General features: G+C 40.1%; 1 protein-coding gene across 1 annotated transcript; it reads left to right on the top strand.

Annotated features, from left to right (window-relative positions):
* Window positions 1-1,626: 1,626 nt before the first annotated feature.
* Window positions 1,627-3,497, top strand: LOC145122503 (patatin-like protein 1). Its single transcript, XM_079058099.1, has 7 exons — window positions 1,627-1,755; window positions 1,850-2,033; window positions 2,110-2,297; window positions 2,389-2,553; window positions 2,754-3,056; window positions 3,156-3,331; window positions 3,446-3,497. The coding sequence occupies exons 1-7, from the start codon at window positions 1,627-1,629 to the stop codon at window positions 3,495-3,497; spliced, it is 1,197 nt and encodes a 398-aa protein (XP_078914225.1).
* Window positions 3,498-20,122: the final 16,625 nt, after the last annotated feature.

Raw genomic sequence — 20,122 nt, forward strand, 5'->3', positions numbered from 1 at the left:
CGAGGTAACTACGTGATGAAATCCATGGTGATCTCCTCCTATTTCCATACGGGAATCTCCAACGGCTACATCTTGTCGTGAGGTCGCTTGATTTTCCATTAGTCAAGATGACAGAAGAAGATAGCACAGATGAGAAGAGATGGCCGAGAAGGAGAAGAACGAGAGAATGGAGCCGGCTTAGGGTTAGGAGCGTGACAACTCTATACCGTATTAGTTTAGGTAATTTCCTATAAGTGATCAATTGCATTAATCAAATAATATATACATAATACAAGATACAGTGGATCATAACGGACTGGGCTGAGCTAATACATTTAATGATACAAATACATACACATACATACACGAACATACACTAATATACGACACTCAATAGTATATTCTAGCAATACAAAGTATACGTATAAATCATTCACATAACTTGGTACTTGACATGGTTAATGCTTGGACGTCCAAGGACTTCCTTTTGATGAGCTTTTCGATGCCATGCTTAAGATTTCTCATCATCAATTCTCATGCATGTTTTCACAACATATGTATAATGCTCAATTATAGTCCCCATGTACCCTTACATCAACTTACTTGTGGGTTTTTTATCCAATTAGAATCCTCTTTAGACAAATTAGTGACATAAATTTCGCATCGCTAGTTTCTTAAAAAAAATCTTTGCCAATTCATTGCTTGTCGAAAACTCATCAAGGCCCTTTTAATTTGGTGATATATATATGCTTCCTTTAGTAATGGCCATAATTCTACCACAAGATTGAAACATTTGTGATTTGAACTTGGTGCAAATTGTTTTCTTTTTCCGGCATGCGACCACAAGATTGAAGCATGTGTGATTTGTATTTTGGATCAACTCCATTTTCAAATGATTACCATTACATATGCATGGTAACTAATTGATACAAATTGTTTGACCAACAATATATATGTGCAAATTGCCCATTCAAACAAACAGTAAAAACTTGACACCAGCCAAACTTAGAATGATTGATTTTAAATAGCAACTTCCTGCAGCAGAAGAAGATAAGAATTATATGAGACATATCGACCAAGTACATGACTAACAATGTATCTCTAATTAATGTTTTTAAAGGACGCAAGAAAGATTTGGCCATAAACGTGGAATTAGTTATTGTATTAAAAAAATGAAACACAACTTCTCACGCATGAAAACACTTGCTTATATGCAGACTTTACATTGCATAACGCAGAGATTTCTACATTTTCAACTCAACGTACAATCAACATCTACGAGCTAGATAGAAGTTCTAACTTTTAATTAATCATAAAATATTAAAATAAACTATATCCCAAAGGTACTTGACGACTTTCTTAGCTTTGACGTCACTAGACCGGGCCAAACACTGTAGATTATTTTGCTAAACGATAAATTAAAGACAACTTTTCACATAACTAAAGAGTAACATGCAAATCTTTACGTTGCATGATCAACGCAGACGGCAGACTCTTCCACGTTTCAAATTAGACGTCTCTAAATGGCTATATAAGCACCATCCAAACACACTCTTTTCACCATTCAAATTTAATCAATTAGTTTTTGTATAATTTTTTCTATATTATTCACTGTTTTCCACACAAAACCAAGCTCATATAACAACGATGGAGAATGGATTGAGAAACGCACCTCCTGCAAATGGAAAACTTATCACTATTCTTAGCATCGATGGAGGTGGCATTAGAGGGATCATTCCAGCCACAATACTTGCCTTCCTCGAATCACAGCTTCAGGTATATATAGAGGTCACTTGAAACTACAAAATGAAACACAGGAGTTCAATCACATATGCATTCATAACTAATGGATTATGTGATTATTGTGTAGGAATTGGATGGAAAAGATGCAAGACTTGCAGATTACTTCGATGTAGTTGCAGGAACTAGCACAGGTGGTCTTGTGACAGCCATGTTAACAGCTCCAGACCAAAAAAACCGACCTCTCTATGCAGCCAAAGATATTGTACCTTTCTATATGGAGCATGGTCCTAAAATATTTCCACAACATAGGTTTATATATAACTCATCTGACTAACTTTGAGGTAATATGACCTAGTTAAGTTTTAAATATTGATTTCTATTTACATAGGGGTGTATGGGGATCCATCGTGAAGACGATGAAAATGCTAATTGGACCAAAGTACAATGGGATTTATCTTCAGAAGCTCATAAAGGAGAAACTGGGAAACACCCGTTTGAACGAAACTTTAACCAATGTAGTCCTTCCTACATTTGACATAAAACGTCTGCAACCCATCATGTTCTCAACTTATGAGGTTTCAATCTACGTTAGAAAAATGTTTTAAAATGCTCTAGGAACAACTTTTTAATGTGAGGCTTGGTTTACCAAAATTTTCATATTAACAGGCGGATGTTAATCCATGTTACAACACAAAATTATCAGATATATGCATCTCCACATCCGCGGCTCCGACCTATTTTCCTCCATATTACTTTAAAAACGACAATGAAGATGGACGAAACAGTGAAGAATTTAACCTTGTTGATGGTGGCGTAGCTGCTAATAATCCGGTACATATATATATAGTAGTACATATATTTGCAACCAAATTATGGATCTGTTGCAAATGATAAATTTCAATATTTGGGAGTGAGTTTAACGTTAAAAAAACGCTATTTTAACATCATCACATATATAACAACTTGGAGAGGAACAAGACCATAATAATGGTATACACCTCCATATTTAGTAATTTCTTTTTTGTTTCTAGGCCCTTGTTGCAATAAGCCAAGTTACGAAACAAGTATTCAGCGAAAATCCAGACTTCTTCCCTGTTAAGCCTATGGATTATGGCCGCTTCCTTCTGATCTCATTAGGAACTGGCGCATCAAAGGAAGCGAACCGATACAATGCTAAGATGGCATCCAAATGGGGCATATTAGGTTGGTTGGTCCATAGTGGTTTCACCCCAATTATTGACGTGTTCACTCAAGCAAGTGGAGATATGGTAGATGGTCATCTTTCTGTGTTCTTTCAAGCAGTTAAATCCCAAGAAAATTACATTCGAATCCAAGTAATGAGGCTTAATAATCGAGTTTTTATTAGTTTATAGAAATAAAAGTACTTTTAAATGGCACTAGCTACATGGTAAATGTTGGAATTAATTAAACAGGAAGATACATTAGATGGAGATGCGGCTTTAGTGGATGTTGTGACGAAAGAGAACATGGTGAAACTTGAGGAAATCGGTGAAAAACTATTAAAGATGCCAAGTTCAAGGATAAATCTAAAGACTGGAATCTCTGAGCCAATAGGAACTGGCGAAACCAATGCCGAAGCTCTCAAAAGGTGAGTAAATTAACTGTGTCTAGAAATGTAAAACAAACTGTCTTATATATACATCTATTAATTGTAGCAAGTTAAACATCTTCCTAAACCACTGTAATTCGCATATACATGCAGATTTGCAAAATTACTTTCAGAGGAAAAGAAGCTGCGAGAGTCGTCTATATAACCTGAAGCCATCAAAGCCTTGAAGTCATAGAAAGATATTGTTACTATATATTTATTATTGGGCTTATTGTTGTATATTCATCAGCCCATTCTACTATTTTGTTTTTACGGCCCATGGTCATCATGTATTGTATATATAGCTTTCTAACCTATTATTTGAATGAAAGGAAATCAATTATTCAATATGGTATAACGCCACGTCAAAATTCCCCAAAAATTTCTCACCTTCTAATCTCTACCTTTCGGCTCTCTATTCTTCGCAGCTGTTGAACCCTAGCAGCCCACCATCAACATCCAAACTTGTTTCTACGAGCTCAATTCATGGCTGCCAATTCCACCCCTCATAAAGCTTTTGGTATCACCAACATCAAGACCTATGTGTTGCTCGCTCTTGACCATGGTCAGCTCAACTATGATGCATGGAGAGAACTTTTCTCTACACATTGTGTTGGGTTCGATGTGATTGACCACATAGACGACTATCAATTTGCATTCTTTTTGTGTCTTTGTTATTGCGAAATAAGGTCTTTAGGTTAGTTCAAACTTGTAGAGAGGTGGTCCTTCTTGAGTACAATTTGAAGAAGGGATTGTGAGATATCTTTGAATCCTTTCTTCAAATTGTACTCAATGTTGGTGAATTGTTTCACTAAGTATATTTAAGTGTAATGTTGACTTGTTGACCAAAATTAATCTTGATGAATATTAAACAAGTAAGGAAGGTGTGGAGTACACACTTGTTTAAGTTTATTCAAGATTTTAAGTAAGGGCTAAATTGATTCCGGAATTAAAATCGGAACAAAAACAATTTCGGAATAAGTAAATGTTGGACCGAACTGATTTCGAAATGAAGTTGGTCTCGGACCAACACTAAGTTCGTAATTTGAATGGGATGTGAATGTGATCAGATGCGAATGAGATTTCAGAATACTGGATGCGAATGCACTTTCGCAACGATAGTATGTCACTATTCAATTGCGATGGATCGCAAGTAGTTGTAACACAACATTTTGGAACTTTTACATCGAGTTGGATGGTACCGTTCATTTCGCATCAAAACGATCATTGATGGTTCGCATCGGTATGATCCATATAGGATCGCATCTCAACGACTCATTGGAACAATCGCAACAAACTTGTTTTCGCAACCATGAATCACAACAAACTTGCATCGGAGCACGTGCTGGTCAGTGTTATATCCAATGGTTAAAACAGTTGTTTTGTGTCAGGTTTGACTGTTGGTGGATATTCATCGGTTAAACCAATTGTCCAACAGTTAAAAGCCTGTTTTGTGTCAGTTTTTCGAGTGTTGCAGTTGTCTTGTAACAGTTTTCAACCAATTGACATATTTAAGCAATTTTTGGTCAAACTTAGATATACGAATGGTACTTTACGTTGAAGAACTCAACGGACAAAACAAAACTTTTCATTCTCTTTCTTATTCTCAAACTTCTTAGTATTATCCAATTGAGGATTTGGGAGTACCACCAAAATACTTCAATTTGAAAGTGTAAATCACGATTTTAGAATTTCCAAGTGCTTTAATCCCAAATCACCAACAGAGATTGAAGCATATTTCTAACAAAAATCGACGTATTCTTGTGATCATGGCTAGTGGCGATTCTGTGAAAGATATGACAAACAAGTTTGATAAACTGAACAAGTTTGAAGGGAAAGATTTTCGTAGATGGCAAAAAAAGATGCATTTTCTCCTTACTACTCTGAAAGTGGTGTATGTTCTGAGTACACCTATGCTAGAATTTGTTGAAGATAAAACTCTGGAGGCAACAAGTAGAAGATCAAATTGGGACAATGATGACTACATCTGTCGTGGTAATATTCTCAATGGTATGTCTGATTCTCTATTTGATATCTATCAAAATGTTGAAACTGCAAAAGAATTATGAGATTCTCTTGAATCCAAGTACATGACTGTAGATGCTTCAAGTAAGAAGTTTCTTGTCAGTAAATTTATGGGTTACAAGATGTCTGACTCCAAGCATGTTATCGAATTTTTCCATGAAATGTTAAGGATCTTGGGACAGTTTACTTAACACAATCCGAAAATGGATGAAGCCATTTCTGTGGCTATGATTATTGACAAACTGCCCCTTCATGGAAAGATTTTAAATTCAATCTGAAACATAACAAAGAGGAATTGACTTTGACTCAACTTGTAATTCATTTACAGATTGAAGAGTTATTAAGGACTCAAGAACTTGATAACAATCTGAAAGACACGAATCAAGTTGGTTCCTCTTCTGTGAACATGGTTAAAGGAGAAATTTCAAAGAATTCCAAGAAGTCTAAAGGAAAAAGGAAGTTAAGAGGAAAGGAAGATAAGTCTTCCAACAAGAAAGCAAAACTGGTTTGCTGGAATTGCAACAAACTGGGTCGCTTCAAGATAGATTGTCGTCTTCATAAAGTGAATAAGGATGGTGCTGGACCAAGTTGATCCAAGGATCCAGAAAAGAAATAAGGATGATGGTGTTGCATGGTGGTTTGATTCGGTAGCAACAAGCCATATATGTAAAGATATTCGTTGGTTTAAGGAATGTCATAAAATAGAAGATGGATATGTGGTGAAAATGGGAAATGTTGCTACTGAAACAATCAAGGGTTTAGGATCTGTTTTGCTTTACTTTACTTCTGGAAAATGTTTGTGTCTGAACAATGTTTTATATGTTTTAGGGATTCGAAAAAATCTTTTTTCTGAAATTGTGTTGAATAAGTGTGGTTACAAACAAGTACTAGAAAGTGACAAATATATATTGTCAAGACATGGTTATTTTATGGGTTTCGGTTATGTATGTAACGGAATGATTAGGCTTAATATAATTTATCCTAGTTATGATAGTTCTGTTTACATGGCTTCTTCTAGTTCTAGCAATACTTTTGATAAATATTATTTATGGCATGCTACACTAGCACACATTCATTACAAGAGATTAAAAGACATGTCAAATATTAGATGTTGAATTCAATATGGAAAGCTTAATATTTAAATATTGGAACACATTATTGTCAGCATCCCAATGTACGTGTTCAGTAGTGCAAGTAAAGGAATTTGAAAATTTATTTCTTAATAGTTCTTTGTAAAATTGCATTTGCATGTGTAAGAAAAAAAAGAACTACCTATATAAGCATAAAGTTTAGCTGCTTTAAGAAGTTGGGACTTGACTTTGATATGCTTATTGAAGGATGGGACATAAGCTAGTAAAATATAGTGTCAAGTTAGAAATTATGAGAATGTAAACTGTTGTGTATATTTTCTTCATGTATTCACTTGGACAGAATAATATACTAATGTGAAATTCAATCGTCACGAGGTTTTATTTATGCATCAATTTGTTGTTGTTATGTTTTGTGAAACGTCCCACAAATTAAGACTAAAAATTTTCGTTTTTAAATTAATAAAACTATTATCCAAAACGTCATCATAGAAATCATGGTGGAAAAAGTGTATCAACAATGTCAAAAAACATCAGCGTAACATAAAATGCAGAATGAGGTGGTGTGTGCACTGCAATCATCCTGGGTTGTTCCCCTTCGAACCACAAGTACCTGAAAACATAAACTGAAAACCGTAAGCACAAAGCTTAGTGAGTTTCCCAAAATACCACATACCATACATAATAAACATATAATGGACCCCGCTCGGCATTGAGCCCCGCTCGGTATACAGATTTGTCAGTTATCGGGACCTACCCGGCATCGGGCCACACCCGATATACATATAAACATATAAGCATATAAACACATAACACATGCAATAATCACAAAGATAAATAGCATACCTAATGGTCATTTGGCCCCGCCCGGTAAACATATCAACATGTAACATATGCAAGAGTCACGCATACATTTAGCATCCTAAACATAATAAACCATGAGCCATCATTGGTGCCTTCGACCCGCTAAACACAGAGAGGAAACTCACATATAGCTGTTGAAACACTCAAATGAATCTCGGTCTGCTGGTCCAAAAAAATCCCCGTGCTGACAAAATCAAAATAGTATCCAATTAATAATTGGATCTCGGCCCATAACCAAGAATCTAAGCCACTTAGCCCATAACCAGGCTAAAAGACCATTTTACCCTTTATCTTACTTGGCCTAAAACCAAGGCCCAACCCAACTACTCAAAAGGCCCAAATCCTCAATGGCAACCCAAAGCCCAATATGGCCCAATCTTCCAAATTGGGCCCAAAACCCATCATGGACCTAAACCCAAGGAAGCCCAAAATGCTAATCAAAGCCCAAATCAGAAGTCTAATGGCCTAAACTAGGCCCAAATCTTATAAGTCAAAATCATGGCCCAAAACAACGAACGCCAAGCCCATGCGTCCCTCTGCTGAGTATGCGGGGCGTACTCAGCTCGTACACCCAGCGTACGTATCAGGCTCTCAAATCACTTCATTAAGCACTTAAACAGTTAAGACCGTTTGCCAAACTCTTAGATCTGGTCCCTAAGGGTGATTTAATACGTACAGTTGGCAACTTTACACCCATGCATGGCTTAATTGGACCCAACACTCAAAGAGAAGCTTAATAAAGGTCTTAACACTTGCATGGACCAATATATTTCACAAAGTGTAACATCCTGTTTCGAATCGTCCGTGATTTAGGGTTCGTGGGCTGCAACCCGGGCATGAGGAAGCCTCGGGGCTGCGACGAGTTGCTAGAAGCGTAGGGCTTCTCGTCACCTTTCCGTGGATATGAGGTTCATTGGAAACGGAGTTCTATCGAGGAAACTATTGAAGTTTGAAGTTTTGACAAGATAGGTCCCTTATTTGAGAAAGGTGGTAGCTGAGTACGCTTAGCGTACTCATGTGCGTGAATTTGAAGCGGAGTCACCTAGTACGATGGGCGTACTAGGCACAGAATGAAAATGTGACAACCCGAAATTTCTTTCGTCCAAACTGTTAAAATAAATCAATTCGGAATTTATTTCTGCTCTTGTCAGCATTATCTCGGGCCTAATTAAATATTTTGAAACTCAGTACAATCAATTTTTGGTTCAAAAACGAGGTTTTCTAAGTCAAAGCATAGCATCCGGGCCAAACACCCCCTTCGAAAGGAGTGTACGGTCGCAAACTCGAGTTTACGGCCGTACACCCCCACCCCACCCCTTGGCCGAAAACTCACCCCTATATAAGGGATGGGTAGCCTTCATTTCACACTTTACACATCTCATAAGCTTTCTCTCTCTACTCTCTCTCTATAATTTTCGAGATTTGCTCAAGGATCTTCAAAATGTAAGTGATTCTTCACTTCTATTGTGTTTCAATCCCTTTTCTAGTGATGAATCCATGTTTCATCTCATAAATTTCATCTTTTTCTATATTTTCTCTCTCACCAAGAACACCAAGAAAACACACTAGTTCTTGGTGGCTAAAAACCTCATTCCAAGCCTCTTACAGTAAGTAACTACCCCCCTATGCTTGATATCTACTAGAAATCATTGATTATCACCTAAAAATCGACCCAAATCATGAACACGAAATGGGTTTACGGCCGTACTCCCTTCAATGGTCGTAAACTCCATTTTTAGTCGATTATTGGCCTTTAAACCCTACTTTGAGCCGTACATAAGGCTTAGAACATTTCCAAGAGGCTAGAAAGGACCCTGTAACACCAAAAATCACACCTCTCACCAACTGTTTACGGCCGTAAACTCATGGACCGTAAACTCCTGATTACGGCCGCAAACTCCCCATTTTCAATCACGTGTGATTCTAACACTTAGTTTCAAGTGTTTCCTAGTCCCTAAGGTGGTTTCCTTCCATAACAAATAGTGTTATGTCCTCATCTAATACGTGTATGTGTAATCATATGTTAATAGGGTCCACTTGAGTACGAAACATCAATTGACACTCAGCACTCATCCCGATCGTACACTCAAATCCTATGTTAAACAGTGAGTTCATACCCCTACGGTTTTTATGAGTTTTTTATGTTTTCAGGGGGGGGAATACAAGCAAAAGTACAAGGAAACTTGTGCTCAAAGTATATTAGTTTGTATAAGATAATTATATTTTCAGCATGCTTTTAAACACAGAAAACAGTTTTACCAAACGATTAAGAAATCAACTCGTAGAAACAGTTTTCAAATTAAAGCAATGAACTCATGAAACATTTCGTAAAATGTATATCATACAGATTTTGAACAGGATTTTTAGTATTATTACTTGTAAAGTGTTAGTCTAAAGTTGGGGACACGTCCTTGGTAACACTCCCAACGAATTCGAGAGTGTAGAACTAGCACTTGTAACCAGAATCTCTTGTAAGGAGAGCGTGACTGTTGTGTATAGATCTATACGGGACTGACTATCCCGCACCTAAACTGCTAGCTACAGTTAGGCATACATGCCTATGGTGACAAAGTCATAAAAGGATACTGACCCCGTTACGTGCCATATTAAGTTTAAGTACGGTTATGACACCCACAACCCAGATAACATAAATTTACTTTGTAATAATGAATCAAGTGAACTAACCTCAAAGTAATAACCGATTTGATTACTAGAGGGTATTAATAACACCCTTAGGATTTAGTTCACCACTTATTTATTAGTTTTATTTATGTAATAAGGCTAATATACCTCACAGGGAACAAACAAGGTTTTTCAAGAAAGCTACGTCTAACGATACAAGTATGGTAGATACTTGTACACTTCAGACAAGAACATATAACCAACTATCAAATTTTAGGGAAAATATAGGATTTTCCCGGGATAACTCAGCCTTTCATAAACGGACTGTTTAACAAATAACTAATGGATAATCACACATCTTTCATAAGAAAATATAGGATTTTCTTGGGAAACACTTTTCAAAGGAACAAAGAAACATATTTCACCAGAACTAAATACTTATGAACTCACCAGCTTTATGCTGATACTCTTTCAAACTGGTTGTATTCTCAGGGCAGTAATAGACAGGTACTTTTATCAACTTTTGGAGAAGACGGAGCATTTGGAGTCACGTCTTTTACTTTTGTTATATACTCTTATGTACAAACTATGTTTTCAAACAAATGTAAATAATCATATTGTAATGTAATGGTTGTGTTTACTTTGCTTACTATGATACATCTGTTGTGATACTACGCATGACGTCACCCGCCTCCGAACGTTTCTGCCGTTATTTCTGACGGTTCGGGGGTGTGACAGATTGGTATCAGAACTATTGTTTATAGTGAACTAAGTATACCGAACCTTACATGGCATACAACTATAAACACTAAGGGGCTGAAGTGCTCTGAACTAAAAGTATGTTTTTAAAATATAAGTATTTTTACGAAAAGTATACAAGTATACCTACATACCAGAAACAGTATCATGAGTAGAACAAAACAAAAGAGTTTGGATGTTGAACACTGCGGTTAAACCTGGTCAGTTATGTAATCATGTCTAGGGTCAATATAGCCTGATCAACTATATTCATTCGAGACATTACCAACATGTTCTTGGGAGTGACTGTGGTGTTGCAGCAGGCCTAAAACTTACCAAGTATCCATACAACAAAACGTCGATAGAACAAAACAGACAACTTAAAATACTATAGGAGTATTTTACCCAGAGTAAAATACGTTGTAGAAACTCGTTCCAAGTGTTACTACTCAGTCTTTCTTAGCGATAGTTTTACTTGCGTTAGTGATCCTTTCTTGATTATCGCTTGGTAGAAAACTTTATCTATCATATAGAGATATACCTTGTTTCATATCTCTTGATTCAAAAGTCTGAAGGGCTTATCATTTTCTCCTTCCTGATATAGTACAAGATGCCTCCAAAGAAAAGACCCAACAGAAAGAACAACAATCCTCCCATAGATCCAGCTCCTCCACCTCCTCAGTTCGATCCCGCTATGTTTCAGGCAGCTGTTACTGCTGTTGTGGCTGTCGCGATGTCACAGATAAATGCTGGTGGATCTGGCGGGCCGGGAGGTAGTACTCATCCCCAAATTCATGAAGGTAGTCAGGGACACCAGAAGGAGTGCTCCTATAAAGATTTCATGAACGCAAAACCCACATCTTTCGACGGCAATGGAGGTGTTATTGCCCTGACTCGATGGTTCGAGAAGATCGAGTCCATTTTCGAAATTTGTTCATGTTCTGAAGCCAACAAGGTGAAATTCGCCGCTTGCACTTTCACCAACAGAGCATTGACCTGGTGGAATGGTCGGGGCAAATCTTTAACCCTGCCAATAGCAAATGCTATGGGTTGGGAGAGCTTGAATGAGCTCATGCTAGCTGAGTACTGCCCACGAGGCGAAATGCAGAAACTGGAGCACGAACTCTGGAACCTAAAGATGAATCCGACATTGCTGCTTACACTTCTAGGTTTGAAGACCTAGCACTTCTTTGCCCGGGTATGGTCGCCCCGGAAAGCAAAAAGATTGAGAGATACATTTGGTGACTGACACAACCAACCAAGGGAAATGTCTTGGCTGCTCGGCTAGCTACATTTGATAGCGCCAAGTGTCTAACGCAGACTCTGATCGATCATGGAGTCGATCTTGATGAGTTGACAGCTATTTCTGAACCACAGAAGGAGGGTAGTGGGAAGAAGAGATTTTGGAACAAGCGCAAGGGCCAACCCTCTCGGGAGCCCTCCAAGAAACAACAAACTGTGGCAGTCCACGCTGCTACTACTCCTGCCGCTGCTTCTGCAACTCAAGTACCTACCAGTAGATATGTTGGTTCCCTTCCTCGGTGCGACAAGTGCAGTTACCATCATAATCCCGGCCCATGCCGTGAAATGCTTTGCACCAGCTGTGGCAAAAAGGGGCACACAACTCGAGCTTGTAAGGCACCAGTCCAACCAACCAATCAGGCATCTGGAGCAGGTGTCGGTCAAGCATGTTATGGCTGTGGCGAGGTCGGACACTATAAGAGAAACTGCCCCAAGGCAACCACAACTGGAAACACAGGGAGAGTATTAGCGATGGGGCAAGAGGAGGCAGTTGTTGACCCTACCGTTGTTACGGGTACGTTCCTTCTCAACAACTCTTATGCATACATTCTTTTCGATTCTGGTGCGGAGAGAAGTTTTGTTAGCCATGCATTCAAACATCTTCTCAAACATAAACCCCAAACGCTAACCAAAACATTTACCGTCGAGATGGCTAACGGTGAGAAAGAGAGTACTAACGCCATATTCGTAGGCTGTACCCTTACCCTAAACGATCATTCCTTTCCGATCGATCTTATGCCAGTTTCCATAAAAAGCTTCGATGTCATCATCGGCATGGATTGGTTGAGCCCCAATCGTGCTGATATCCTTTGTTACGAAAAAGCTATCCGTCTCAATCTTCCTTCTGGTGAAACCCTCATGATTTATGGCGATAAACTCAGCTCGAACCTCTGCATCATCTCGTGCATCAAAGCTCAAAAACTTCTACGAAATGAGTGTTATGCATTCCTAGCCCACATCATAAATGAGAAGCAGGAAGTTAAAGACCTCGAGAGCATCCCCGAAGTCTGCAACTTTCCTGATGTCTTTCCCGAAGAGCTTCCGGGAATTCCTCCCGAGCACCAAGTCGAGTTTCGTATCGACTTAATCCCCGGAGCTACCCCCGTAGCTAAATCCCCATACCGCCTAGCGCCAGCAGAAATGCAGGAATTATCCAGTCAGCTCAATGAGCTGTTCAACAAAGGATTCATCAGACCGAGTTCCTCACCCTGGGGAGCCCCGATCTTGTTCGTGAAAAAGAAGGATGGATCCTTTCGGATGTTTATAGATTATCGAGAACTGAACAAGCTCACTGACAACCCGAAATTTCTTTCGTCCAAACTGTTAAAATAAATCAATTCGGAATTTATTTCTGCTCTTGTCAGCATTATCTCGGGCCTAATTAAATATTTTGAAACTCAGTACAATCAAATTTTGGTTCAAAAACAAGGTTTTCTAAGTCAAAGCATAGCATCCGGGCCAAACACCCCCTTCGAAAGGAGTGTACGGCCGCAAACTCGAGTTTACAGCCGTACACCCCCACCCCACCCCTTGGCCGAAAACTCACCCCTATATAAGGGATGAGTGGCCTTCATTTCACACTTTACACATCTCATAAGCTTTCTCTCTATTCTCTCTCTCTACAATTTTCGAGATTTGCTCAAGGATCTTCAAAATGTAAGTGATTCTTCACTTCTATTGTGTTTCAATCCCTTTTCTAGTGATGAATCCATGTTTCATCTCATAAATTTCATCCTTTTCTAGATTTTCTCTCTCACCAAGAACACCAAGAACACACACTAGTTCTTGGTGGCTAAAAACCTCATTTCAAGCCTCTTACAGTAAGTAACTACCCCCCTATGCTTGATATCTACTAGAAATCATTGATTATCACCTAAAAATCGACCCACATCATGAACACGAAATGGGTTTACGGCCGTACTCCCTTCAATGGCCGTAAACTTCATTTTTAGTCGATTATTGGCCTTTAAACCCTACTTTGAGCCGTGCATAAGGCTTAGAACATTTCCAAGAGGCTAGAAAGGACCCTGGAACACCAAAAATCACACCTCTCACCAAGTGTTTACGGCCGTAAACTCATGGACCGTAAACTCCTGATTACGGCCGCAAACTCCCCATTTTCAATCACGTGTGATTCTAACACTTAGTTTCAAGTGTTTCCTAGTCCCTAAGGTGGTTTCCTTCCATAACAAATAGTGTTATGTCCTCATCTAATACGTGTATGTGTAATCATATGTTAATAGGGTCCACTTGAGTACGAAACATCAATTGACACTCAGCACTCATCCCGATCGTACACTCAAATCCTACGTTAAACAGTGAGTTCATACCCCTACGCTTTTTCCGAGTTTTTCATGTTTTCAGGGGGGAATACAAGCAAAAGTACAAGGAAACTTGTGCTCAAAGTATATTATTTTGTATAAGATAATTATATTTTCAGCATGCTTTTAAACACAGAAAACAGTTTTACCAAACGATTAAGAAATCAACTCGTAGAAACAGTTTTCAATCTAAAGCAATGAACTCGTGAAACATTTCGTAAAATGTATATCATACAGATTTTAAATAGGATTTTTAGTATTATTACTTGTAAATTATTAGTCTAAAGTTGGGGACATGTCCTTGGTAACACTCCCACCGAATTCGAGAGTGTAGAACTAGCACTTGTAACCAGAATCTCTTGTAAGGAGAGTGTGACTGTTGTGTATAGATCTATACGGGACTGACTATCCCGCACCTAAACTGCTAGCTACAGTTAGGCATACATGCCTGTGGTGACAAAGTCATAAAAGGATACTGGCCCCGTTACGTGCCATATCAAGTTTAAGTACGGTTATGACACCCACAACCCAGATAACAGAAATTTACTTTGTAATAATGAATCAAGTGAACTAACCTCAAAGTAATAACCGATTTGATTACTAGAGGGTATTAATAACACCCTTAGGATTTAGTTCACCAATTATTTAGTAGTTTTATTTATGTAATAAGGCTAATACACCTCACAGGGAACAAACAAGGTTTTTCAAGAAAGCTACGTCTAACGATACAAGTATGGTAGATACTTGTACACTTCAGACAAGAACAGATAACCAACTATCAACTTTTAGGGAAAATATAGGATTTTCCCGGGATAACTCAACCTTTCATAAACGGACTGTTTAACAAATAACTAATGGATAATCACACATCTTTCATAAGAAAATATAGGATTTTCTTGGGAAACACTTTTCAAAGGAACAAAGAAACATATTTCACCAGAACTAAATACTTATGAACTAAGAGAGTGAGAGTTTTGGGTGTTTGCGACTTTATCAGCCATGCAAAGGCTTAAAGTCACAAGCTTTATGGAGTAAGAGCCATTAGGGAGTCCAGATCTGAGATTTGAGTTAAGGTCTTAACGGGTTAAGACCAAAGGAGTAGGAAGAGAAAACCTGTACGTACACTGAGTGTAATTCATGTACGCCCCGCGTACTGACCAAATGTCCCCGATGGACAATCTGGATTCATGCGTACGCTGAGCGTACCAAGGGAGGTACGCCCCATGTAACCTCATTGTGGACTTTTGGGCTAAGTCTCATTTTGGTCCTTAAGTGTTGGCCCTGGAGTTTGGGCTTGTTGCACTGCAGTTTTGGACCAGATGAATATATGTATGTGCCTTGGGCCCTTGAGTTGGGCTTGTCACTTGGACTTGAGAGTCGGGCCTCGGGAGAGCCCATTCATTATTGGGCCTTGGTGGGCCCAATGAGTTTTAGGTTATTGATGGGCTAGTTAGTGGACTACCTTTAGACCTAAAGAGTGAGGGTTTGGACTTAGATCTTAATTGGGTAATTGTGGATTTTGGTCCAGTGTTAGAGGCCGGTGTGCAGCAGCAGCATCTATAGGAGCTCTTCATCGTCCAAGGTGAGTCTTCTCACTGTACTTACCTAGTGTAGTAACCTTTGTGTGACCGGAGGGTCTTATGTATGTATATTGAGTATTATGATATCCTGCATTATGTCTATGTGATTTATGTTGTGTATTATTCTGAGCTTGCTGAGTTAGGGCCGGAGGGTCCACCTGAGCTGTGGGACCGGAGGGTCCCACTGAGACACATTGACCGGAGGGTCTTATGTAAGTATAGCCATGAGAGGCTAATGAGATATGTGTGGTATTTTGGGGAACTCACTAAGCTTTGTGCTTACCGTGTTATGTGATATGTGTTTCAGGTTCTTCTCAGGATCGCGGGAGGGCGCCGGTTTGTTTGTACACACCAGAGAAAGAGTTATGTTTTGAGGATCCTGGATTATTAATCAAAAAATTATGGAGTTGCGTTTTGTAAATTAAATAAATGGGAATTTTTGTGAAATGTGTTATGAGAATTATGTGATTTTAAAATGAAATTTTTGTTTGAAAATTTACAGTGTTACAAGTTGGTATCAGAGCCTAGGTTTGAGGGATTCGGATGCACCTTTGGGTATGTCTGGACTCAAACTAAGGATTTGAGAAAAAATTTCAAAAGAAATGATTTTTTCTAAAACGAGCAAGAGTTTCTAAGAGAAAAACAAGAAGGAGCAGTGTGTAAAATCAGCCAGAGCCCGAACGGTGATGTCCCAAAATACCCTTACTTATTTGTTTTATGAGTTATTATTGAGATATTAGTGATGCATGCTAGAAGATAGGCTAGGTATTTCATATTTTAGGGATAGAGTTGCCTGATTTGTGATGCCTTAGCCTAGGAATTGTTGCTATCTGTGATGTGCTTTGAGTATGTGCGGAGTAAGAGTATCCAGCTGGAATATTTTAGAGAGAACTTTGAGTAGAGGAGTAATATAGGAGAGATACCTAGATGAGCATTGTAGGAACCTACTGAGGGAGTAGTTAGATACCCGCGAGGGGTAGGGTTGCTTGAGTTTGGTGATACCTTTTGAGTGCGAATAGAGCAAGTGGAGTTGTAACCTAGAGTGGTTTTACGTGTTGGTGGAGATTATTCGATGCCCGAATGCTGCTTGCTTTGTGCTTTGTGGAACTCTTCATGATGGGAGTCAGGTACTAAGTGAATATGACGATATTCAACAGGTAGATGGCTGGCATCATAAGGAGTTCTTCAGCAGCTGATGGCAGAGAAGTGTGAGAACCTAGGAAGAGCCTAGGGAGTGACTTTAGTCAGAAGAGTACGCTGATAGAGGAGAGTATTCGTTGGGTAGCGACCAGGTATATCGGGATTGGTGATCGAGAAGGTTGAGCAGCTACTTAGAAAATCTGGGACGACCCGTGTGGAAAGTATGGGTAGATGTGGCAGGTAGTATGGGCCCATACTACTGAAAGCAGAGGACCCGTACTCGAAACAGGGAGAATTCCAGAGGTTCTAAGTAGCAGATTGAAAGGTGATAACATGGTTCGAGTATCATGATTCGTGGCGGTTAGTGCTTCATAGTTTACCAGTTATCTTGTTGTGATTGATTAGACTGAGGACATATATGATAGAGTGTGGGGCCAGAGGGCCATGTCGAACGAGTTTCAATGGAGCATACCTTGAGAGGGAAATCGAGTTAGTTTCCGAGAGATTTTATTGGTGAGATGCCAGTTGGAGTCGTAAGACTCAGGGATGAGTAGAGATGATGCTTATTGGAGGATCGCGGTCTGAGTTGAGCAATCGGCCGATAGATGAGACGTCACCTTCTGTGACAAGAGTTGCGTTGTCCCCGTTTCCTGGGAGAAGCAAAAGAGATAACGAGCTTCCGGTTTCAGAGTTTGGAGGTAAACCCCGTGGGGTAGCATAGAGTTGCAACCTTTTCACCAGAGTATTTGGGCAGTATGTTTGCTGCGAGGTATTTCTTATACCACGAGAGAGTTATTAGTGGAGACTGAGATGAGGACAAGGAGATGCCTTAGTCGAGTCATGCATACTTTTAGCAGCAGTTTCAAGTGATCAAGAGGAGTATACTGGGGCGGTGGCCCTCGTTGTCTACGTTGTGTATCGACTGTGAGAGTGAGGTCTCTTGCTTTTATGATGATTCCCGCGATGGGATGCTGGTCGAGGAATCAGAGACGAGGTGCGTGATAGTGCATTATTTCCAGATTGAGAGTCAGGACTCATTCGGAACAGTTGGGGTATCCGGCGGGGTGTCGGTCTGAGGCTTCGAGATGACTAGAGACAGTCACGTCAGGAGGATTCTGAGATTTTTTTCTGAGTTACGGGATATTTGGAGTTGTTTGGTTTCCATCGGAAAGATCATCGAGTGTTACGTTGTACGATTCCAAGAGTCAAAAGTGATGTATCTGGTGGAACAACCTATGGAGTAGACTGTTGGTATGCCAATTGGTGATAGGTTCAAACCCTGAGTGGGGGAGAGCTGGGTGTTCCATTGAGAGGATCAACGATCTGTTCAAGGGCGGTTAGAGCATTGGTTATGGAGATCTGCGGTGCGGACACACGAAGGTGGCCGTTGGTCAGAGAATTTACTGTGGCCAGGGATTTTTCGGGTTTGCAATTGTTGAGTTCGAGGCAGTTGGGTCGCTGAAGTCAGGGTGCAATAGTTGAGATTTGCGGGTTTAAGTATAGATTGTGATCTATACTTCAGGAGGGGCAGCAGTTGATTTGGCAACCAATTTCAAAGTCAGTATGAGTAGTTTCGTATGAGTTGTGATTAGTAGGGGATGGAGCTTCGGATTTTCGTCAACGTGTTTTCAGTCATTGACGATTCCTCCGTGTTTCAATTTGTTATATTAGAGTATTTCAAGGTTATGATTTGCGTGAGTGGAAGATCAATGGTTAAGGCAAGACATCGTGAGATGCTGTGATGCTGTACCGAGGTAGTCGAATATGATGTCCTAATTTTTGGTCATGTTGAGACTCGAGTTGTGAGATAGAAAGTGGAGTACCGAGTGACTATTGTTCCAGTGGGAACCCATCAGTTAATTTTTGCCGGAGCGGGACTATCTAAGGGTGTACCTGTGTTGAGAAAAGTGCCTTGCCTACGATAATTTACATCAGGAGTGGTGGTGCATAAGTTGGGTGGGTGTGTGCACCTATCTATGTTGGGTTGTGGAGCATGAGTTAGTGAACTCAGTGTAGTGATGACTTAATGATGAGATTATGAGGTGATAAGAGAGCGAGTGGATCCGGGTGGTGATAATCACTTGGGATTATCAGGGGAAAACCATGGAGTGAGCCCATGGCGAGTCAGTGAGTCAGAGAGTGTTGTAAGACTACGGGGAGCCATAGCATCCATGAGTCAGTGGGAGAGAGTATCGTATGGCTACAGAGAGCCGTAGCATACGTGAGTCAGAGAAAGGGTATCGTGTGACTGCGGAGAGTCGTAGCATACGTGAGTCAGAGAAAGGGTATCATGTGACTGCGGAGAGTCGTAGCATACGTGAGTCAGGAAGAGAGTATCGAGTGACTGCGGAGAGCCGTAGCATACGTGAGTCAGAGAGAGTATTGTGAAACTGCAGGGAGCCGAAACATTTGTGAGCTAGCGAGAGAGAAAGAGAGAATATCGCAAGACTGCGGGGGGCATAGCATTCGTGAGGCAATGAGAGAGTGCCATAGGACTACGGGGAGCTGTGGCACGTGTTAGTCAATGAGAGAAAGTGTTGTATAACTGCGAGGAGCCGCATCCTTACTAGTCAGGGTGTGACGCAGAGGGGCTCTTAGGCCTAGGTAGCCTTACCTGAGGAGTCTATGAGGGCCTGGGGGCTGAACCAAGGGGCGAGACTGGGGTCTCGGCAGTGGTCGGAACCCGTTGTGTTTTGAGTTAGAGAGGGACTGTCGCGAATTGGATGGATCGAGGTGTAATGCATACGTATAATCATGGAACATGGGTCATGAGTTGAGAGCTAGATTAGAACGAGTGGTTCCAATTCTGTGTCGAACCAGACTCTGATGGGTGAGTTTGGCTCTATCTGTATGGAGGACGAGCAGGTTGGGATTTCGGGCGGAACTCATTCTGAGAGGGATGTGTTTTCGTCTGGTGTTTTAGACTTGAGTTGGCCAGTTCATTGGTTTGGGAAGGACCACGAGATGCTTGGAACTAGTGAGTAGTAGACGACAGGGGTCGGAGGTGAGGCGACTTTTGAAGGGGAATGTAGAGTTCGCTTGAGGTAATGCGAACTTCATGACTTCGCGGGTCACATGATGGGCTGAGATAGCTATTGCGAAAAGGAATTA

This window comes from Lactuca virosa, chromosome 6 (assembly GCF_052849685.1).
Source record: "Lactuca virosa cultivar CGN04683 chromosome 6, Lactuca_virosa_CGN04683_v6, whole genome shotgun sequence".
NCBI classification, from domain to species: Eukaryota; Viridiplantae; Streptophyta; class Magnoliopsida; order Asterales; family Asteraceae; genus Lactuca; species Lactuca virosa.